This window comes from Mustela putorius, unplaced genomic scaffold, assembly GCF_011764305.1.
Source record: "Mustela putorius furo isolate JIRA1106 unplaced genomic scaffold, ASM1176430v1.1 tig00000224_pilon_pilon_pilon, whole genome shotgun sequence".
NCBI classification, from domain to species: domain Eukaryota; kingdom Metazoa; phylum Chordata; class Mammalia; order Carnivora; family Mustelidae; genus Mustela; species Mustela putorius.
The window spans coordinates 11,952,983-11,976,646 of NW_025421321.1; the positions used below are offsets into that span (position 1 = coordinate 11,952,983).

General features: G+C 51.2%; 1 protein-coding gene across 5 annotated transcripts in view; it reads right to left on the reverse strand.

Moving 5' to 3' along the window:
* Positions 1-23,141, reverse strand: part of TTC7A (tetratricopeptide repeat domain 7A) — a 114,324-nt gene extending 91,183 nt beyond the window's left edge. For 2 of the 5 annotated variants that reach the window (XM_004753007.2, XM_045077729.1), the window contains exons 1-3: positions 22,671-23,139; positions 14,328-14,491; positions 8,716-8,884 (exon numbers count right to left, since the gene is read on the reverse strand). In XM_004753007.2, the coding sequence (XP_004753064.1) occupies positions 8,716-8,884; positions 14,328-14,491; positions 22,671-22,854 (517 nt within the window). In that variant the 5' untranslated portion in view covers positions 22,855-23,139. Of the gene's footprint in view, positions 1-8,715; positions 8,885-14,327; positions 14,492-22,670 lie in introns of all 5 variants that reach the window. The other 3 variants (XM_045077730.1, XM_045077731.1, XM_045077732.1) reach the window with 3 other exon arrangements.
* Positions 23,142-23,664: the final 523 nt, after the last annotated feature.

The following is a 23,664-nucleotide window of genomic DNA, read 5'->3' on the forward strand; positions in this document are numbered from 1 at the left end:
CATATAAACCTACAGGAAAAAAGACTGGAAGTATATACCCAAAATGTGTATAGAGACCTAAGTCTTGGTTTCCTGAAACACAAAATGGGATCACTACCAACGTCCACCTCATGGGGGATGGTGAAATTGAAATCCGATGATATTGTATAGATGAGAACACACATGCTCTCTGAGAATGTTAAGTGAGGCTCATAGTGACCTCTCTAGGAGGGATTTGGTCCTTCCCTGGAGTGACAAATGAAACCTCTAATTCGAGGAGAGACTCCTTTCAACAATCCCCCGTTAAAAGTACTAGAGTCCACACTAAATCCAGGTCTTCTGGTTTCAACACTGTCTGCTGTCTTGGCCCAGACTCCCTGTGTCTCCCCCTACCTGCTGTGACCCCCCAGGGGTTCCTGAAAGTCTCTGGGCCACCCTGGTGGCCCACTTTTCACGTGCATATCTGATGGCTGAGTTATAGCCGTCTTCATGTCGGTACTCGGGCCTCGACTACCCACCTCAAAGTCTAGCAGCACTCCACACCCCGAGCCCAGGAAGGCACTCAGCAAAGGCCAGGTGCATGCACAAAGAACACGCCTAGTCCCTTCTGAGATGCCCCAGCAGCATTCCCCGCCACTGGTTTCTCTCCCTCTGGAGGCCAGGCCCTGGCTCCCAGGACTGCGGTGTGGGGGCAGGGCAGCAGCACCCAGGGTCCTGACCCGCTTCCCCACAAGGCCAGCAACCCACGCCCCTTTGCAAAGGAAGCCAAAATCAACAGCTAATTCCTGCCATACCAGGACTACAAAAAAAAAAATCCAAACCAAATATGCCACTATGTTCTGCCCCTAGGAGCAGTCCGGTGTCTTTATTTTCAAAAGTTTCAATAAGCCACAAGTTCCCAGGTGGGAGCAGAATAGCTTGGGGTTGCACTGACCGAAAGAGAACAGAAAAACAAAAAGAAAAACTCAATGAGTGAGGAGAAGAGAATTTGCAGGTCATCATTCTCAAAGTTGCTAAATAGTTTTGGTTTTTTGGTTTTTTTCTTTACATTTTTACTTCCCCCGGCACCTTCACCATTTAGCACTTAGCTGTGGTATGTGGGGGAGAACCGAGGCCATTTTTCCTCCACAGATAGTCCCATCTTCCACCTGTCAGCTGGCGGCAAGCCTGTCCAGAGCATGGACGACGGCCTCCCTGGTGCTGGGCTGGGAGCAAGACAAAAAAAGGGGCAGGACTCATCACTGGAGAAATGAGGGGTCTTTTCTCCCTCACATGACCACACTGAGCTAGCGACAGAGAAACGAAAGTGACACAGGCCCGAGGGGGAGGCAGCCATTTGCCAGGAACAGCCTTCTGAGAGGTGAACAATGACAGCGTGGCTTGTAGGGCTGAGCCGGGAGAGCTGGAGGTGCTGGTAGTGCAGGCCCTGAAGCTCTTGCCTGCCCATCAATGCACAGCTACCTAGGGCCAAACTTCTAGAACACCAGCAAAGTGACACCCTGAGCTTTACCACAAGGCTCTCAATGCCCCCTCATTTCCCAGCCAGTCCCACACCCACCCCCAACAAGTCACCTCCATTTCCCCTGGGCCTTCTCCTCGGAGTTTTCCTTTACCTGGAAGGCACCTCTTCTACTCAACTGCACATGATTCCTCCTTAAGTTCAGGTTCACCTCCAAGTCAAACTGGAAAAGCCTAACAACCAGCTATGGCTTGTTCACTTCCCTCTGCGACAGAGGTTCAATCCAACAAAAGTATTTTGGGGCATGAGGGATGACCCCAAATGCTGGAGTCAGAGAGAGCCTGAGTTCAAGTGCTGACCTGGTCACTACTGGAGTAACTTGAGCTGCCTGAGCTCTGGTATTCTGCCCTCCATACCTTTCACCTGCTTTGGTAAGAGCACCTGATTTTCCTTTGAGGAACCATTCCTGCAACTCAGTGCAGAAGATTCAGGTGGAGAAATCCCATCTCTGGCATCAACTCTGAAACCTGGATGAGACCAAGCCAGGTTAATGAGGCACTCTCTCCTCCTGCCATTCTAAGTGCTATGCACAGAACCATGTAAACCTGGAGGCTGCTGAGAAAGACATCAACACAAGGAGCCCCTGGATCCAGCTATGCCTGATGCCCTACTATCCATCTTGACTTTCTATTTACATGGGTGCATTCATTTCCAGTGCCTTCCTCCTTTTTCTTGTTGCTTTTCCAGCTAGCTGGAGTTGCATTTCTGTCATTATAACACTAATTCTGATTATAAAGAAACTGATCCCCAGAAGCATGATGTCAGAGGGGACAATTTCTGAAGTGCAAGACTGGCTGAGTTAAGATCAGCTTTGAGTGAGGAATTACCATCTCTCAACTAAGAAACTGGGATTCTAGATACACAGTGGCAGTAATGCCTGTTGAAATGCAGCCTATTTTATCTTGAGGTGAAGGCTGAAGCTTTAGGGCATCTGGAAGAACACTTTAGGATATTAGCCAACATTGGATACTTCTTAGGGTCCACAGTGAGGCCTACAAAAAGGACAAGCTTCACTCCTGGCAATCCCTCTGGATAATACAGCATAGTTCAGGGGCCTGTTTTTCTTGTGGACAATAATCCGAGGTGGCTGAGGGTCAAGTCAAATAATCAGGGTCAGAAATTTTCTCTCTTATTTAAAGTAGGCTCCATGCCCAGCATGGAGTCCAACACGGGACTGAACTCACAACCTTGAGATCCAGACCTGAGCGGTTCTAAGAGTTGGACACTTAACTGACTGAGCCACCCTGGCACCTGAGGGTTGGAAATTCTCTGCTCCTACTGAAGGTACACCATAGGAAACAGAAAGACCAGATCCTATGGAGAGCTAAGGCTGGGGCCTGGGAAAGGCCTGATCCGCCGGAATCTCAGAAGGACCCTGTGCTTTGGCTCCCATGCTACAGGTCTAAATGCAGCTTGACAGCAAGAAGCATGAGCACCCCCAGCCCAGCCCACTGTTTACCCACTAAAACTGAAGGCTGGGGGCTGACAGGAGCCCTGAGGCCTGCCGCAGAGACAGAAACCTCTAGGTCTGGATCTAGAGCCAATGGTTTTGTGTCAATAAACAATAAACCTTTGGTACTAGTTTCTTATCCACAGAGATGAACTGATGCCAAATGTCCAAAGGTTTATTCCTAGGTTGTTCTGGAGAGCATCAGAGCCAGACCAACCCCAAACCTGGAAAACAAGGCCTCAGAACACTCAACTCTTTTTTTTTTTTTTTTAAAGATTTTTTATTTATTTATTTGACAGAAAGAGATCACAGCAGGCAGAGAGGCAGGCAGAGAGAGAGAGGAAGGGAAGCAGGCTCCCTGCTGAGCAGAGAGCCCGATGCGGGACTCGATCCCAGGACCCTGAGATCACGACCTGAGCCGAAGGCAGCGGCTTAACCCACTGAGCCACCCAGGCGACCCTCAGAACACTCAACTCTTAAGGCAATCCCAGGCATGTTACCCCCATTTGGAAGTGGGCTGCTGAAAAGCTGCACTTTGCAAATGCCCCTCTCAGGTGTCAAGGCAGAGCTCCCCATAGAGCAGAAGTGGGGGCAGCCCCATGGCTGGTACACCATGGCCAGCAGGAAGTTCATTGCCCTGCCCCCAGCAGGCCGCAGAAATAAGCTACAGACTAGCCACCTCTGGGGTGTTTCCGTTTCCTGATTTTTTCCAAGTGGTAGACTCCACTGACGCTATGATCGGTCTGTCTGTTCGGGGACTGGACAGGAAAGAGTGGCACCAGTTAGAGCTTGTGACTCATCAGTCTGGCCATAGCTCCCACATACTTAGCTCCTCCTCCAATGCAGCTGCTTCCCCCAGAGCCACATCATACCAGCAGCAGACTTTGCTCACCTGACTGCCACTCCCTTCAAGGGAAGGGACCCTAACTGTTCATCCGGGCATCCCTGGCATGTGCAGGCTGAAGCCCCTGCTGGCAAATTTCACTTTCTCCAGGAAGACATGGGCCAGGGATCAGGGGTTGCCAGATGCCTGGCAGGAGGAACATACTGACTTCGAACTGGGGAGACTTGGTCAAGGTCCGAATGAGCTTCAAGGAGGAAGAGAATGCTACAGTTTGCAGCTATGACCGCAGAAAGCCTGCTGGTGGAGAGGAACCTGAACTGTGCCTGCAGGGAGTCGTAGGGCTAGCTCTGTGCATGATCAATAAAGGGGACTGTTAGGCACGAGCAGCAGCTCAAGTAAAGGTGAAGGGGCAGAACTCTGTAGATCACATGGGACACCAGGAGCAGAACTCATTCAGCTGGAGCATGAATGGCTCCAGGAAAGGAGAAGAGGGAGAGAAGCCTGGGGGTGCAGAAGAAATGACCACCTGTGCCCCAGGGGCTTCAAGTTCAGTGGGGTCAGGGGCCATGAGCACACAGAATCACAGGCTCTGCCAAGGGCTTCACAGGGTGGGCAGCACTGCAGACGGACCTTTTGAGAAGGGCCTCAAAACCAAATTATTCTTGATTGCTTTTTAACCAAAGTAAATCCAAAATAAATGGAAGACATTCCCCCAAAACAAACCAAGATGGTGGCAGGGCAACACCATAAAATCAGGTATCTACTAGGGCGCCTGGTGGCACAGTGGGTTAAGCATCTCACTCAAGGTTTGCCTCAGGTTGTGATCTCAGGGTCATGAGACTGAGCCCTGAGTCAAGCTCCGCACTCAGCATAGAGTCCCCGAAAGTTTCTCTTGCCGCCCCCCGCCCCGCCTCTCCTCCATCCTGCACTCACTTTCGCTCTCTCTCTAATAAATAAATAAACCTTAAAAATAAAATAAATACCTATCACATGTACTTGGAATGGGCTCAAACGTTGCGTTTCCCCTGGTCTGACATGCTCAGTCAGGGGTGGGGGGCTGACAGAAGTCACAAGGGTGCCACTGCAGGGCCTGGGGAACAGGGTAGGAGAGCAGCACATTTGCCACTCCAGTCCACGGTGATTGATGTTGACACAGAAAAGGATGTTTTCCGACCAGCTCACCCAGCAACACCACTGCCCCAGGATGCGCTCACACTAAGTGGACCCAGGGAACGATGGTTCCAGGCTTCACTGGAGGCTGCAGCTCTTAGTCAACACAGGGCTAACGGAGGCCAGGAGAGGCTGAAGCCTCCCATCTAACCAAGGCCCAGTAGGCCCTCTTCTGGGCCACCATCAGGGACAGAAGGACGGTGCCCATAGATATCGTCCCTCCTGGCTGGTCCCTGGCTTCTGCAGGAGAGGTTCTGTGTCATCTGTACTCCCCTTGTCTGCGCGAACCCCTCTCCACGGTAACTGTAATCTGCTCCCCAGGGGGCTCCTGTGTCACAGGCAGGACACAAGTGTGAGAGAGACAACCACAGCCATCAATCTAAGCTCTGCTACTTGTAGGTTGCATGACCTTGAACAGGCCTCAGTTTCTTCATCCATAGAGTGGGAATAACAACTGCCTCCCACCTCAGAGAGTAGAGACACGGATGAAACCCCTTATGGAAGCCGGAGGGTCATGGAAGCCCCAGGCAATACATACACCTGCGCAGGTGCCATTTCTGCATTCCAGGTAGGAGAAACCCAAGCCTGCCACAAGTGCCCCTTCTCTCAAGCACCTCTGTTGGTGTCTAGGGCCCTCCCTGAGAATCAGACAGCATCTTCTGGTCTAACCCACAACCCCCTGACTTCAGAGTAAGGCTTAGTCCTTATGAGTGTTGCCCAGACGGACGTGTTGCCAGATCCTTCTGCCATGAAGGAGAAAGTGGGTGAGTTGCATGAATGTTTATGCCTTTTGGGCCCTGAGCCTGCTCCTGACTCCCCTAATAAGAACAGGAGCTCCGCACCGGAGTTACCCACATACTGTGCCCCCACTGAGCCCCCGGGCCTGGCCACTTCAGACTCCCCAGGGACACACAGCCCCATCCTCCTCCCTCCAGCCCGGTGTGCCGAGAAAACCCTCTGCCCCACTAGATGGTACCAAGGTGGAACCACGAAGCAGAGCCCAGCACAAAATGGTAAAGGAGCTGTGGCGTAATGGCCTGGACTGGCAGGCTCCTGGAGGAGGCCACCTGGAGATGCACAGAGCCTGAGGCACTGCTGGCAGCCACGAGGCTGCCTCAGGGGGGAGCAGTCTAGTTCAAACACAAGCTGGCTGCTGTCCTGGGTAAGTCACTCCACTCCCATGAGCCTCGCTTGCACGTCTGGAACATGAGGGATGGGCCTAGATTGCTTCTATGATCTGCCTCCGTCCAGGAGACTGAGCAGCCCTCCCACGGGCCATCTCTGAGCTCTGGCTGCCCGGGTTCGATCAATCCCAGCTCTGCCATTTCCAGGGGAACCCATGCGTCCCTTCACCTTGTTGACCATAACTCCTTATCTGTAACAAGGGAATGAAAAGAACACCACCTCTTCAGGATTACTGTATGGATTCAGTGAGGGCAGGGAGTACTTGGCACGGAGGGAGGGATTCGTAACTATTATTCTTCTGTGAGTCCTGTGGCCTTCTGCCGTCACCATCCTTTCGATAGACTGAACGCTTGTGTCTCCCACCAGCTCCCATGTTGTATATAGCCCGAAACCCCAATGCGACGGTGTCTGGAGATGGTGCCTTTGAGAGGTAGTTAGGTTTAGATGAGGCCATGAGAGTGATAGGATTAGTGGCTTTATATGAAGACAGAGAGATGGAGGAAAGCCCATGTGAGGGCACAGCAAGAAGGTGGCCATGTGCAACCCATGCAGAGGGCCCTCATAGACACCAAACCTGCCGGGACCTTGATCTTGGACATCCCAGCCTCCAGAACTCTGAGAAATAAATCTCTGCTGTTGGAGCCACCCTGTCTGTGGGAGATTAAGATAACCCCACGACCCACCACCCGCATCCCCTACTCTCTGCACGGGGAAACCCACGAGGTTCCCCAGAACCCAGGATAATCAACATCCTGCTCACCCTGGAGGCCACATGCATGATCTCAAGCACACACAGGGTCAGGTCAGACTCAGCATGCCAAGCAGCAGGGCGCAGTCGCAGCAACAGGACAGGGAGGAGGAGTAGAGAGGAGGCAGGTAAGTGGGAGGCCACAAGCAGTCAGTGAGAGGCGGGGAGCTAGCACAGGCCAAGACCAAGCAGCCCACACCGGCGGCTCTTGGCTCCTTACCTCCCCTGCAGGACCTCTGAGCACCAGGACTGTGTTCCCCCAAGAAGCTGGAGGCGTGCTGGAAAGAGTAGAGAGCAGGAAACAGGGAGCAGTAGGTAGAGCCAAGTCTACAGGAGAAAGTGCTGGAAAGGGCCCCCACAGAAGGGTGTTAGGTTTGGGGAGTCCACAGCAGAGTGGTTTTCAAGAGGCCCAAAAGTCCCAAATGCTAAATGTAACAAGCCCCCATGACTGGCCTATGCTAGGGCACAGAAAAAGGGACGAGAGAGCACAGGGAGAAGACTCCACCTAATGGGTCATCCCACATGTCACCTGCCCTCCCGCACGCTGGTGCTGCGTCTGTCCAAGGTGACAATCTCGGCAGACTTCCTGCCATGATGTGAACAGTGTCTCCAAAGGGAAAGGGACCCAGGGGTGGAAAAACAGCCCTCCAGCAAAAGCCAGGGTCAAAGTAGGCCATGCCCTGCACAGATGTCAGTCAATCCCCGGGATCCTAAGGAGACAGTAGGGAGGTTCCAGTACAAATCTCTGGGCAGTTCTGGGCACGGTATGTATCCTCTCTAGGCCTCAGTTTCCCCATGTGTAAGATGGAGAGAATGTCCCTACCTAAATCAAAGAAGGTGGCAAACACTCTACCATCTCAGACACCCAATCCCCCTATGGTCGTAAGCATGTCTAGACTTTTCTCTGGGGACTGGTTGGTGCTGAAATAAGGAAACGACCAAACATCTAAGACTCCTGACAACAATCTGGGCAGAGGGACTCCTAGGACACTTCACTGCCACCAAGGGCCACCCCTTAGGGCACTGCAATCCCAGGGTTCATAGATCCGGGGAAGGAGGAACCCGAAGCACAAGGTCTGGGGTCAGGCTTTTACTAATGTGTAACCCCTTCAAGGTCAGTTCAAGGGCACCAAATAGTGTCCCAAGCAGGCCACCATCCATAGCCCCGTATTATGAAATTTCTGCATCATTGACCGTGAGTGCCTGGGATCTCACTAGAACACCACTCCCTCTGGGAACTGGCTCTGACCTGCCCACCCCTGCCTGGGTGCCCTCCACAGGTGCCCACAAATACCTGAGGAGGGACAGGCTGCTCTAAACCACCGGGTACCCGACTGGCAGCCAATGTCAGTCACCAGCACCAGCCTGACAATGTTTAAGGGACATCGTTTAAGGCTCCCTCAACCTTGTGACCCAGAGGACGCCTCCTGGTCACGGTCACCCCAGTGAGGGCAGGCATCACAACTCTATTCCACACACAAGCCAGCTAAGCCAGGAAAGGCAAAGCGGTAACCTGCCCAGGGATGTGCAGGTGGGGGACTGGTTTTTGACAGAGCCAAGGTGGGAACCTGAGTCCTCTGACATCTGGCCTGGTGGCTGCCGCCCGCCGGCGCACCCTGGCGTGCCTGGTCGCTGCTGGTGTCCGCCCGGCAGGTCAGCGCCCGAGTGCTACTAGGGTTTATATATCTTGGCCGCTGGCCAACAGCCACCACAGCATGTGGCCTATGGCGGCCACCTGCTGCTGGCAAGTGGGGCCAGACTGCAAGGGACTGAACACAGAGGGTGGGGAGCCACGGCACCCCCACTGGGCCCACACCTACCTTTGATGACAAAGGCCTCTGCCAGCAGCCGCATCTGATACAGTGGCTTGTTCTCCATGGACATGTCATCGATCCCGGCCCGTGCATACATGCTGATGGCATCTCGGTACGAGCCCTCCATGTAGTGCAGCTTGCCCTGGATCAGCATGGCCTCACACAAGTACTGTGGCTGAAAGGGCAACAGACCCCTTAGTGGGTTCCCGCCCTGACGTTCCCGCCCCAGTCCCACCCCACACCCTGGGATGAACCCCTGCCTCCTCCCTTGGATCCATGCCAGCTGGCCAAAGCCCCTCCTCCGGGAAGCCCTCACTGGCCATCCAGCACATGTGACAGTTCCCTGCTCCCCATGCCTGCTCTCAATGAAATTCTTACATGAGTGCCTAATCGTTGCAGGTGTGTGTGTGTGCACACATGTCTTTTTCTATTTTTTAAAAGATTTTATTTATTTATTTGATAGATAGAGACACAGCATGAGAGGGAACACAAACAGGGGGTGGGAGTGGGAGAGGGAGAAGCAGGCTCCCTACTGAGCAGAGAGCCCAATGCTGGGGCTCGATCCCAAGACCCTGGGATCATGACATGACCTGAAGACAGATGCTTAACAACTGAGCCACCCAGGCGCCCCAATGTGTGTGCATGTCTTATGCCCCCAACCAGACTCCAGGCAGACTGCTCTCTCCTGAAGCCCCACAGGCATCGGCCCCGGGTTAATGCTCAGGAATTCAGGCATTGGTTCTCAACACAAACAGGGAATCAGGGACCCAGCCAAATGTTGTGGGGCCTGAAGCTCACATAACTGGGAGGGGAGTTCTCTTTACATGATTATCTGTAAAAATATACAGGGAGGTCAAAAGCTATGAAAAGAAGCTGTGCAGGTAAGGGGCCAGCGGCTGAAGCCACAGCTGCGACAGCAGGACCTGGGTAGGGAGAATGGCCCCATCAGCAGTGAGGGAGGAAGGCAGGAGAGCCAAGGCCTGCAGGGCCACTGTCCTCATCTCAAGTGCACAGTCAAGTGCTTGAATTCAAACTTGTTTTCTTCCCTTTCTCCAGTGCTGCTTATGACTAAATCTTCACCATACAGACTCTTGGGGACTCCCTCAGGCCCCAGGAGGTCTGGTCAGCCCTGCCCCCAAGTCCTGCCCTTGGGCATGCGTCCAGTCCTACTCCAGTATCCCCTGCTTTCCATGACAACTTCTCCAGCCCTCTGCCTCCATGTCTGTGCCCCACCAACCCACTGCCCCTCTGGGCCAGGCTCTGGGCACAGCTCTCAACCCCAGCAGCAGTTGTGTCCACAAAGCTCCTTGGAGATACAGTGCTGGCCCCCAACCCAGGCTCTGTCACCAGCAGGAAAGTGCCACCCCTTTTTCCTTCTGGGAGATTGGAGTTTGGGGAACCTGTAGTCCCCAGGAAAGCTTCCACTACTCCCAACCACCCACTACCCTCTCAGAAGCCAACCAAGAGATAGGGAACAGAGCAAAGCCAAAATCTCTTAGTACATTGGTGTTTTGGTCATTGTAAATACACATTTTTCCCTTGCCTTTGCACACATAGTTCCCTATCTGGAACAGTATCCCCCTTCCCCTTGGTCTATCCAGATCTTCTTTCATCCTTTGGCAGCTTACTCAGGCCCACCTCTTCCTTTTTATTTTTTTTTCCTTTTTTTTTCTTTCTTTTTTTAAGGCCTAGAAGCCTCCCTGAGTACCAGGGAACTCCTTTTGCTGCTGAACTTCTATAATGCCTCTGCCAAGTGGACCCTGTCAGCCCCTGTAGGCCTGACCTTCTTTGACTATGGGTTAACTTCCATGGCTGAATTTTTCAAGCACACTTGCTAGTCTCCCCAAATAGGCCACCTACTCCCTCCACCAGGGCCACAAATTATGCACTCCCAGAATCTTGTGGCCCACGGTCTCCCCTTGCTGGGCAAAGATTCTGCTGTTCCCCATACTGGTTCAAACCACAGGCCCATTTTCTCACTGCTCGGGCTTGTCTTCACCATGGGTGAGGGCGAGACAGTGACACCCACCCCTCACCTCCCATGACAGCAATGCCAAAAGCAGCAGAGTAACCCAAGTCCAGAAAAGGGCTTTGAACTTTTCTTTAGGAAGGAGTTAGATAAATACAGGCACAAGTCATTATCATTATTATCCTGCTCCACTGTAAATGTGGAGAAGGGCAGCTGAGCTCAGAAGGACACATTTCAGGGTGTGATGACAGGGAGTAGCTCCTAGTGGTTCCTGCTGGACCAATGGCAGCTCCCAACAGAGCTTCCACCAAGCTGGGGGAAAATTAAGGACCAAGTGAGTGCTTCAGATGCCAAATGTATACTACTTAAAGAGCTTCCTTTTACCCTGAAAGCATATCTGTCTTGCTTTTTGGTGTCAAAATGTATTCTCTTTTATGGAATGATGATAAAAGATGGTCGTTTTCTTGTTGTTGGGTTGGTTTTTCTGTTTTATTTTGTTTTCATTTTTATTTGTTTTTTTGTTTTATTTTAATGTCCTTACTGGGCAGAACTGGCCAAGTGTTGGCTGAGTGACTAACCTTTCCTGGGTCTCAGTTTCTTCCCTTGGAAAATGGGGATAACAGTAACTCCCACAGCAGGTTACGGAGAGGACCAATGAGATGGCACCGATGCCTGGTGCTATGGTGGGGGGAGGGAACGGCCAAAGTTACAGCAGGCAGGAGGTTCCAAACTGCCCTGATGGGCCCACCCTGCTCACCTCTCCCCCCACCTCATCAGAGCTACTGGGGATACTCAGCACTCCAGCCGGGGCTTCATCTGCTGCCAGCAGAGACCATCCCCCAGCCACACCCTGGCCTTCGGGGTAAGACAGAGAATCCCACAAACTACTTTTGATATTTGATTGTGCCTAATAAACAACAAGATTTTGGCTTTGGCCTGAATAACTGTGACTATCTGAGTGCTGCTGGTGCCTGTGTTATGTCTTTGATTAAGAAAGCATGGTAAAATCTGTTCTTTAGAAAGGTGATTGGGCATACAAATGGTTTTCCTGATAATATACATAAATGCTACCAGCCAACACAAAGAATGAAGTATTGCCATGGGGAGAGCTCCAAGTGAAAGTTCTGGTCAAAAATGGATCCTATGGCTCTAGTAAGAAAAGAAAGCCTGATGTGTGTATATGTGTGTTCATTAATGCACAGAGAAAGGTGTGTGGGGCACACACCAAATGGTGACCAGTGCTAAACTCCAGGGATAGGGTGGCCTTGAGGCTGGCAAAGAAGAACTTTTATTTATTATTCAAACAGTTTGCTTATTTAATGACTTGTTAACAATAAGCCCAAGTTGTTTTACTGTAAAAACAATTTTTAGGGATCCCTGGTGGCTCAGTCGGTTAAACCGCTGCCTTCAGCTCAGGTCATGATCCCAGGGTCCTGGGATCGAGTCCCACATCAGGCTCCTTGTTCAGCGGGGAGCCTGCTTTTCTCTCTGCCTCTGCTTTTGCTCGCTCTCTCTCTCACACACAAAAAAAAAAAACAAAACAAAAAAAAAAACCCAATTTTAAAGTTAACAGAGTCTGGAAAAGGAACAAAATTAAAAGGGGTTTTGGAGGGAGGAAGCTTGGGATCCATTAATCCAGTCCAGCCCTTTTGATTGGCAGATGAGGAACTGGAGGGCCCAAGAGGTCAAGGGAGGTTCTCCAGGTCAAAGAGCTAGTTTATTAGTGCAATACAAAACCTCCCACTCCTATAGTCATCCCTGCTGAGGAGTCTGAAGGCAATATCCTTAAATTCCCCAATCACTTCCACCACAGAAAAAGCCCCACACTTCTTGGCCTGGTATTTCAGTCCCCACTTCCTGGCCCCAAAGTACCTCCATAACCTAATTTCTCACTGTTCCTTTTGATCCCGCTGTTTGATGTACTTTAATGAAAATCTTATAAGAGGAAATCTTATAAGAGGAATCTTATAAGAGGAAATGATATACTGCTTCCTTCTTGGAATGCCCTATCCTATCTCTATATGTCAGAACTCTCCCCCAACCTTCAAGGTACAGCCACTGTCCCCCCACCAACCATAAGAGTCCAATTCTAGTCCTACCATCACCCTAGGTTGACTCCCCACCTCACCCTAAGCAGTAGCCCCCTCGAACTTGCCCCTCACGTACACTACTGCTGTGGCATGTGTCACAGTCCATCAAGGATAATCTGCCAAGAGGACTTATTTTCCAGTAAACCTGCAACCTGCCTGAGAGCAGGCTCCACACTGGATTCATCTTTAGTACCCTCAGAGTACAATGCCTTGTGCCCTCAGTCACCATAAAAGCCATTTTAAAAAAGATTTTATTTATTTAATTTTCAGAGAGACAGAAAGAGAGAGTATGAGCACAAGCAGGAGGAACAGCCCACAAAGGGAGAAGCGGACTCTCCACGGAGCAAGAAGCCAAATACAGGACTCGATCCCAGGACCTTGGGATGATGACCTGAACTGAAGGGAGATGCCTAAGTGACTGAGCCACCCGGGTGTCCCACCATAGATGTTTAAGTCAATTAATCTATTACTCTGGAACATCTCTTAAAAAATCATGTCCTGTCTGGTTCTCTAATGATGTACCCATACCTCTATTACAACTCAGGATACACTGTAATCCAGACCAGTCTCAGACTTTAATGTATACAAGAAATTGCCAGGACAGCTTGTTAACACAAGGATTCTGACCCAGATTTTGCATTCCCTGGATGATACCCATACCACAGGTATGCTTGAAGCAGCAAAGGTCTGGAGAGAGTGGACGATACTTCCCTTGGTGCCTTTTATACAGTAGGTGCTCAATAAATGCACATAGATTTAAACAGGCTTGCCCTGTTACTGAGCTCTTCTGTCAGTAGCCAGACATGTTTGCCTGTTTCCAACTAAATCATGGGCTCACTGAGGTCTTATTTCCCTGGAACCCCCAAAGAGCAAAAGGACCAGGCACATACTAGCTCAACCAAGCATTGTATAATAGAACTGTAACATAAACCATATGTATAATTTAAGTTTTCCTAGTAAAATCTTCTAATCACACTAAAAAAGGCAAAAATAGGGTGCCTGGGTGGCTTAGTCAAGTAACTGTCTTTGGCTCAGGTCATGAACTTGGGGCCCTGGGATCAAGCCCTGGGCCCTGGGATCAAGCTCAGTGGACAGCCTGCTTGTCTCCCTTGTGCTTGCTTGCTCTCTTACTCTCTCTCCCCACAAATAAATAAAATCTTTAAAAATATAGTTAAAAAGAAATATTTCTAAAAAATCAAATAAAAGGCAAAACTAGGTGAAATTAATATTAATAGGATATATTATTTAATCTAGTCTATCCAAAATATTGTCATCTGAACACATAATCAGTATAAAGAATGAATCATCTTGAACACTCCTCATTTTGTGCTACATGGTCAGATTCCAGCGTGTGTTTTCCACTTACAGCACATCTCAGGTTGGACTGGCCCCATTGCGAGTACTGGAGAAGCACACGCCGCAGGCAGCTGCTGCGCTGAACAGTGCAGAGCCAACCCTTTAGGGGGCCTTGCTGCTCAGATGACCCAATGAGCCAGGGACCCTGCACACCAACAGATGGGAGGCAAGACAGAGAGGAGAGGAGGGGGCTGCCCACTTACAGACAGCCTCCCGTGATTAAGGATACTACTCAGGTGGTTTCTGGCTTCATTCATCTTCGGCTCATTCTTCTCAGGCAAAGGGATGGAGTCTTTTATCTTGGTGTGGTTCTCCTTCAAACACTGCTCCAGGAGGGCCTCGGCCAGGAGCAACTTCCCAAGGTCATCTGAAAAACAGGGCAGGGATCCCCTGAACACGGCAGATCCCCTGACACTAGCCCATGTCCCTGTAGCCACCCGGCTATCCCACCCCAGCACAGAAGCAGCCCGAATCTGAGAAAAGAAATAAAGACCCAGTTTTCATAAAGTTAAACAGCCTTGAGAGTCAAAACACAGCCATTCTATCATACTCACAGCACAAACTGCTGTGTTTATTTTCTGTAGTTTAGTGGCTGGGGATGCAAAGTTCCCAATACCTAGGACAAATTCCCAGAATTTCAGAATTTAAAATGAGGGACAAAGTCACACCAATGCCCCACTGTGGGTAGCAAGTTCTTACTCCAAGAAGGAATCCCCCCCAAAAACAGCCCAAGAAGAAAAATATCGGAAGCAACTTAATGCATTTTCATGAGCTCCCAATTTCCGTATAACCAGAGTTGGTTTTCTGTATTTTTACAGTATTTTACCATAACCAGGGATAACCTAGCAATGAAAGCAAAGAGTTAAGGTGGGCAGCAGATGCACTGGTGGAGCAGGGCATATCCATGGACATGTCCAGTCCTGGCACTCTCTGGAGTTCTCTCCATATGTCAGCCTATCTCCAAACCTCACTGCCTGGCAGGGGAATTTGTACTGTTTGGTTCTATCTGCCACCTCCCCACACAGCACTGAAACCTCCAGGCTTGTGACCACCACATGCCTGCTACCTACAGCAGCGTCGACCCAGGGAATGGGTGGGATCCCCAGGGCTCTGAGATCACATGTGGTTTCACGACCACCATTTGGTGGCTGTGCTCAGTGTGACTGGTTCGCTGCCCCTTCCCTGAAACCAGGGTGAGGACCAGGCCCACCACCCAACAGAAGTTCCCAGCATACTGGGAACTTCTGCCAAGAGAACTGGACCCTCTCCACGGCTGGGTGAGGAAGCCAAGAGGCTCGGGGAGTCACGGGCCAATCGAAAATGCCTCCAGGAAGGTCTGCTTGGTCCCCAGCCTTCCCAGAGCTCTTTCTACTTGCCAGGATGGCGTTCTTAGACCCACCCGGGAATGCTACTCCTTACTCTCAGGACCCCTGCAGTTTGCTCACAGCTCAAACCGACGGACTCCAAATTGCAGGCCTCTGAAGAGTCTCTCCACGGAGAGGAAATTCCCCACAGAGAACAGCCTGAAAGCCCAGATCCCAGAGAATGGTCCCTGGAGATTTTCCCTCTGAGGATGCCACAGTCTATTAGTGATCCTTGGCTGTCCGTCCCGTGATTTCGAAAATTAACATTTGGAAGAACTGCCCAAAAAAGTTCTTGTCAAAGCTAACCTCTGTCCCTGGTGGTGCAGAAGTGGGTGGGACCTCTCGAAAGACCCTGATGATTTGTATCAAAACTACGTGCACCCCATCGACTCCACAGTCCCACTGCTACAGAGGGAGGTCTTGGCACGTGTGTATAATGACCGATATAGAAAGTCACTCAGCGTTATTTATAATAGTAGAAAATTAGAGACAACTTTTATGTCCATCGACAGGAGGCTGATTAAATAAAGCACAGCACTTCCATAAAAAGGGACACCACACTGCCACAGAAAGGAATGAGAAGGTCTGTGCTATTGGAGAATGAACTCCAAGACAAATCACTAAGAAAGCAGAGGGCACACAGCAGACGCAAACGTGTGTTTATGTATAAACACGTGATGGTATACACACATATCCCGATGGCCTTCCTGGCTTACGGGGAAGGTGGCAGAGATGGAAAGAGGCTTTTCACTCTTTACTTTTTGGTCCCTTTGGAAGGTTGACCCATGGGACTATATTATCTAGGCAAAAATAAAATCTGAGCGGCACCTGGGTGGCTCAGTGGATTAAAGCCTCTGCCTTCGGCTCAGGTCATGATCCCAGGGTCCTGGGATTGAGCCCCACATCAGGCCCTCTGCTCAGCGGGGAGCCCGCATCCCCCTCTCTCTGCCTGCCCCTCTGCCTCTCTGTGATCTCTCTCTCTCTCTGTCAAATAAATAAATAAAATCTTTAAAAAATAAAAAAATAAAAATAAATAAAATCTAAGTCAACTCAAGAATGAAAGCCAATCTTTTCCCTTTCCAAATCTCAGCTAGGAGGAGGGCTGGGCTGCTAAGCAGTGGGGGCCTGAGCAGTATTCCAGAGCTGTGGGCCACCAGGCCTGGGGCTCTCCTCCAACCTGGTTTGCACCTGTTCAACCAGAGGAGAGTTAGGAACCCACTGCTTTTGAGGGAACTGAGTATCTCCCTCCATAGTCCTGCTGGGCTGGTTTCTCGCTCATCTGCAGCTCCCCACCAGGTTCTGCCTCCACCACCCAATGGCAGGAGCTGGCTCTGCTGTTCCTTTCAAGCCCAGAGAAACCAGCTTCCTCCCCAGCAACCCTGAATCTGGAAATACTCCCCAGGGCACACTCCTCTCCTCAAAAGAAGGGGTATATCCTCTGAACACATGCTGCTCCAAGTGTGGTGGGTGGACTGGGGTGATCTGTGTCTGTCACCCAGTTGATTATAATGTGACAAAATAATTTTAGAATCTGTTGACTTGAATAATAAAAAAATGAGAGGCAGCAGTTTGTGTATCTTATGAAAGTATCAGAGCCCAACAAATTGGGAATTAAAAAACAAAAAAGACACGAAAGTAAGCACTGCCCTGACCATAGAGTCCCTTTCACTGCAAAAGGGGGGAGGGCAGTGTTTGCTGAGGGCCTACTGGGTGCCGACTACTTTACTGTATAGTATCCTTTGATCTGCACGGCCCTAAAAGGTGGATATTACTACCATTTTATAGATGATAATAAAGATATGTAATATTGCTATGGTCCCAGCCCACAACAACATCATACCACATTCGTTGGTATGATGCAGGCAGACAGGCTGTCTGCCCTGCAGCCCATGCAGACCAGAGCTCCTGGTGGTTTAGAAATAAAGAAGTCTAAGGGCTGTGAACAGTACGTTCAAAGGTAATAGTAGTTCCAAGTAATAGGACTTCCAAATAGGAATTCCAGTAGCAATTCCAAAGGCAGGGATAAGAATTGTTCTTACTGTCACATACCTGTAAGTTTCAGACTGTTCTGTAAACTCACACTTCCCGGCCTTCTCACGCCTCTTGTGCACCACTCCCTGCCCCGCCCCCACCCCTGCCCTTCACCCCCCACACAGAGTCTGTGTTTGGTTTAACAGACATTCAGCAGGTGTTGGGAACTGAACTGACTTTCTTTTCTTCTTTGCCCACATCACTTCCCTCTCTACTCTGCCATCCTTCCCCTTCCTCTGAGCATCCCACCATTCCCAACTGGCCAGTCTATGAGACTGAAGACTATTTTAGAATTAAAAGTTCTAAATTTCCAGTTGTTCAATAAGAATCCAGGTGGTTTTGAGGCTTTCCCATTCTTCCTTCTCTGAAGGTAAAATATGGCTCTTTGTCATCTTGTCTGAAACCTACTCCTTATCCCGATTTGGGTAAAGTGTTGCAGCTTCTCCCCTTCCTGACAGTGAAACAGATTCTGGAAGCCTGAGTAGGGATTCGTGCGGCCCAGTCCAGCCGCCTACCCTGGGCAGAGGCCCCGAGGAGGCCCCCACTGAGGCCCCTCAGGCTCCCCACCCACCTGGTTTTGAAGGCTTCTAGCAGCTACCTTCCCATCTGCTCTCAGGGTGCTAAGTTCCAGGGACCCACTTCATAGATACCTGCCCCTTCCCCAGAAACCACATTTGCAGGGTGGTGCCCCATCTCCCCAGCCTGCCGATCTGCAGTCAGAAACCTGGGTCCAGCCAGGTACACCCTTCCCCACGAAGTCAAACGGGGACACAGTGGTCTCTGCAGCTGCTTACCACGCAGGACCGCAGAGGGCTGGGAACTTGTAACCACAGCGAGAGGAGGAAGAGGCCAAAACTAGTGAGAGGCCACCTGCCTCAAACACACCCCCTCTAACGCCAACTGAAGAAACGCTCAGACCAATCTCCAGTTCAGGTTTAAAAAAAAAAAAAAAGAGAGATGGGGGTGACTATAGATTAGGAGACTCTAGATGGATGGCTAGATAGATAGAGGGGCAGACAAGTGATAAAGTAAGTACACCTTAATTTTGCCGAATGTTTGAGATTTTCACACACACAAAAAAATACTGCGGGAGAAAAGAGGCACCCAAACTACTAAGCAAATGCAATATGTAGGAACCCAATTGTAGCAAATGAACTGTAAAATTAAATCATTAGATTTTAACAGTGGGGGTGGGGGTGATAATAGTATGGTGGTTTTGTTTTTTCAAAAGAGCTCTTATTTGGCCAAAAAAGAAAGGATTATACAATTGATTACATAAAAATAGAAGACTGCAAAAAGGAAAGAAATTTCAACCCACTATCTAAACCATCATCTTATCTCACACTAAATCATCTTGTCTATGACATTCTGACTTACTGAAATCCTCCTTTCTCTTTAGAATTCTTTAGTGTAACAGACCTCTGATCTTAATTAAGAAAAACCACTTTTGGGGCGCCTGGGTGGCTCAGACGGTTAAGTGTCTGCCTTCAGCTCAGGTCATGATCCCAGGGTCCCTCTATTGCTCCCCCTGCTTGTGCTCTTTCACTCTCTCTCTCAAATAAATAAGTAAAATCTTAAAAAAAACAAAAACCAATTTTTTTTTTTAGGATCTTACACTGGTTCCCAAGGGTCACCCCTTCTTTAGGTATGTGCTTACACTCCTGTAAATAAATCTCTTTGCAACTGAAAGGCTTCTTATTAATAAGTACCTACTACAGTATTCAGTGTGGGGAAAAAAATGGGTTGGGGTGTAGCTCAAACAAGATCATTCTTGAGCTCATAATCACTGACGCTGGTTAATGGATACACGGGATTCATTGTTCTGCTTTTCTGAGGTTTTGGAAATTTTTCATAATATTCATTTCTTTTTCTTTAACTGCCTGGATGGGTTCTTTGTTTTTACATGAACCAACTCCATCACAGCCAGCCACACTCTGGGGTTCCCCTGCTCCATCCTGACCAAATCTAAGCCGGATGTGTTTGAGAGCAAAGGTGCAAACAGTGGCACTTCCCCGCTGGGCAGGTGGTGGGAGCAGCCTCCCCAGAGAAGAGGGGGCAGGGGCCCCTCAGCCTGAGCATCTCCTGACTCTTCACTCCCACCAGACCCCACAGAGGACACTCCCCAGGGAGTCCTCCCCTCTGGCCCTCTGAACTGAAATACATGGCCTGGAAGTGGTTTTTAGCTTCTGTAGGAAACCCTGCAGATACAAGCTGGGCTCAGGGCCTCCGTTTGCAAAATGGGGTTCAACTGGGGTTTAGCTCCCCCCTCAATATGCTCCCTCTCCTCTCCTCAAATATGTAACTGTTGAAGCTTCTGGTCACTGGTCTAAGCTCTGGTCACTGACTCTAAGAGGCCATGTAGTACAATAAGAATCTCCCTTCTGGTTTAAAGGGGTCAGTGCTACACCGCTCCAAAAAAACAGGCCCTCAGCTCCTCGGTGATCAAGGAACCATGAGGAGAGAATCAAAATAGCAGACAATCCAAAAAGTGCTCTATGCATAGGTTTAGGAGTCATTTATTTTCCTTCCTTGTGTGTGTATGTGTCTGTGTGTGCTGAGATAGTGTATCCAGATTTAACAGTGGGAGAAAAATCATTTGCAGAACCAAACTCAAAAGTTGGCAGGAGAGACTCCACTGCTCCCCTGAGTCTCCCTCCTGGTGCCAGGCAGTCCCCACAGTGAAGCCAAGCCAGGTGCCTCATGCCCCGCCCCCACGTTCACTAGTAGTAGACCTGATGGCAGGAACTGAGACTTGCATACAGGCTCTGCCACATACACATTACATGACCTCTTGGGGCCTTGGTGTCCCGATATCTAAAATGGAGACAATATGTCCTGCTCTCCCTATAAGGTTGTTTACAAGAATTAAAAAAAAAGGGGGGGGGGAATCATTTTATAACCATACAATACCATTTATAAACTGTATCATATCAATGTTTCCCAATATTGCTTCATAGAATATGGTGAAGGCAAGTTTGAGAAATGTGCTATTTATACTCTAACCTTGACTTGTACATCATAGGCAAGTGAACATATTAAAGGCTCTGAAGGAGTGCCTGGGTGGCTCAGTTTGGGTTGTGATCACAGGGACCTGGGATTAAGCCCCACATTGGGCTCCCCGCTTTGTGGGGAATCTGCTTCTCCCTTTCCCTCTGCCCCTTCTTCCACTTATGCTCTCTGTCTCTCACTCATTCTCTCTCAAATAAGTAACTAAAATCTTTGTTAAAATAAATAAATAAATAAAGGGGCACCCGGGTGGCTCAATTGTTAAGCGTCTGCCTTAGGCTCAGGTCATGATCCCAGAGTCCTAGGATGGAGCCCCACATCAGGTTCCCTGCTCCACCTGAAGCCTGCTTCTCCCTCTCCCCCTTCCCCTTATTGTATTCCCTCTCTCACTGTCTGTCTCTCTCTCTCTGTCAAATAGATAAATCAATCTTTTCAAAAACAAATAAATAAATAAAAATAAAGGTTCTGAAAAGTCCTGCAGTTAAAAAATAATTCTGTTTAACACTCTTGAATCTATTAGGTCCAGTTTCTTTACTTTTTGGCCTCCCTAAGTTCTTTCTTCTTGGAATACCAATTAACTATGTAATCTCCTTGAGACCTCTAGAAAGCAGTTTAGGAGATACAGACCCATATGAACTTGAAGAGGTCAAGTTCCTGTGTTGGCCCAGCCTGTTTCTCTGTGAGGCCAACCTTACTCAGATTCCCTTAACTCACCCAGACCCCAGTGCTCTTTGTATAGGTCCATTTCCTTTCCACACTCAGAAGCCCACACCACTACCTCGCTCCTCATTGGCATGCTCAGCTTGATCTCAAAGCCCCAAACTAACTGACTGTCTCTGTCACTAGCCCCCTCAGCATCTTTCTATCCTTCTCCTCATTGGGCAAACACACTTTGCCTTTCCCAACCCCAGGCTGAGGCCAGCACACATTCTGCTGCTTCCCAAAAATTCCTTTTCCTCTGAGCTCCGCCATCTACCACACATTGCCCTCTGGTGACCTCGCTGCCTCCCCATCCCTTTTGGCAACTCCTCTCACTGGGATTTTGTGCTACACATCATTAAGAGGTTACAGTGCCAGTGGTTAAAAGGATATACTCAGAAGCCTAGACTCGAATCCTGCTTCTACCACTTATTGGCTAGATGATCAAGTTATTTAATTTCTCAGAGCCTCTGTCTCCATTATCTGTAAGTAAGGCAAACAAGAGTGCCTTCTTCATGGGTTTGTTGGGAAGAATTAATGAGTTGACTGAAATGCTTAGTAGGACAGTGCCTGGCACACAGTGAGTGCTGGGTAAGTGTTAGCTATGACTCCTACTATTATTATTATTCCACAGGCTGGGCAGTCTTTAAACCTCTTCATATCTGCATTCATTGACTCCCTGCCTCCTTCCACAAGGCTCTAAAGTGGTGGTGCACGAAGAGAGCAGGCGGAGGGCGCTCCAGTCTGAGCTGTGGGCACCAGGAACAGAATTTGAGGCTGGAGACTGGGGCGGGGTATTACCCCTGACTGCCACATCGGGGTGCTTTCCCGCCCCAGTGTAAGAGCCCAGCCCAGCCAAACCAGCCCTACTGCCAAAGTCACGGAGTGCTAGGGCTAGATGGGTCCCAAGCCCGACCGCAGATGAGGAAACTGAGGCTTAGCCGGCCTCTTCCCCACTTCACCACCCCACCCTGGCACTCTCGCCAACGCAGCCCTGTCTGCTGTGGACAGAGCACTGTTGTCAACTGGACTCGGAGGTTGGGGCAGGAGGTGAGGCCAAGAAGAGAGACGGATAGCCTTCACCTGAAGGAGTTTAGGGACCGGGTGCGGGGTGGAGGGACGGCGTTAGGAGTCCAGCCCTTGCTCTGAGCTGATCCGCGCAGATACCACCATTTCACAGCAGGCGGAGCTGCCCACAGGATCCCAAAGAGCAGGGAGCGAGAGCCGTTTCTCTCTCTCCCCCAAAGCGCCCAAACCTGCATGTGATTTTTCTCCTGGGGCATAAGAACCTTTCTCGTTACTCTTGTTGCTCCTAAAACCAGCACTACAGGAAGGGTAATACCGAAGGCGGCCGTCGCGGCAGGGGAGCAGTCGGGCCCGCTTCCTGGAGGCGGCGGCGCACTTTGCGCGCGGGGCGCTCGGGAGCCAGCCCCCTCCCTCACTCACCGGTGTCCAGCGAGGTGAACGCGGCGCTCGGGCTGGTTCGCCGGTTGCCTCCGCCGCCGGGCACAACGAGCGTCTGCAGCTGCCGGACCAGCTCGGGCATGCGGTCCCAGTGGCCCTCGGCGCGGCAGCGCTCCAGCTCGCTCTCCACCTTCAGGTGGGAGCCGTGCGCGCCCTTCGCAGCCATCTTCGCGCGGGCGCTGTCATGGGAGGCGCGGCCGAGAAGTGGAGACCCGGCCGGGGGCGGCGTCCAGGCTGGGGCGCACACGCGGGCGGGGACGGCGGGGGCGCGGGAGGCGGCCGGGGCCCAGGCGGCAGAGGGGGCCCTGACGGCTGCCGGCGGGCAGTGGCAGCAGCAGCAGCACCCAGCGCACCGCCCGGTGCCTCCGGGCTGGGGCTCCGGCTGCGCGGCCCGGACGCGTCCAGGAGCAGCCTCCGCCTCTGCTGCAGCAGCTCCTGGCGCTGCTGCCGCCGCCGCTGCTGCAGCTGCTGCCACAGCCCCCGCCCCGGGCCCGGACGCCGCCAGCTGCGGACCCGCCCCTGGCCGCTGCTCCACCTCCGCGGGGGCGTGGCCCGGCCTCGGCGAGCCGGGCGCGCCGGCGGCCAGCGCGGCCACAGCAGCCAGGCGCGCGACGAGCGCTCGCGGCCGCCCCGCCGCCACCGCCAGGCCCCCGACGCCGCCGACTCCGCGCTCACTTTAATACTGCGCGGGGCCCCGGCGCCCAGGGGCGCCTCGCTCCCCGCCCCCTCCCCATCCCATCGGGGCCCTTGGCCTGGGGACCCCCCGCCCCGGCTTTGTGTGGTGGCCTCGTCACCGGCGCTGCCCCCGGCACGTCACAAATCCGGGGAGAGGCCGACCGGCCCGTCGCCCCGGCCTGCGAGAGTGTGCCTCCCCGGGAGCCGGCCTTGCTGGGACGCGCGGCCCTGCGCGCCACCTCCGCCCCCCTCCGGGTTCCCGGGGATGCTCGCGCTGGAGACGCGGAGCGCAATAGGCCGT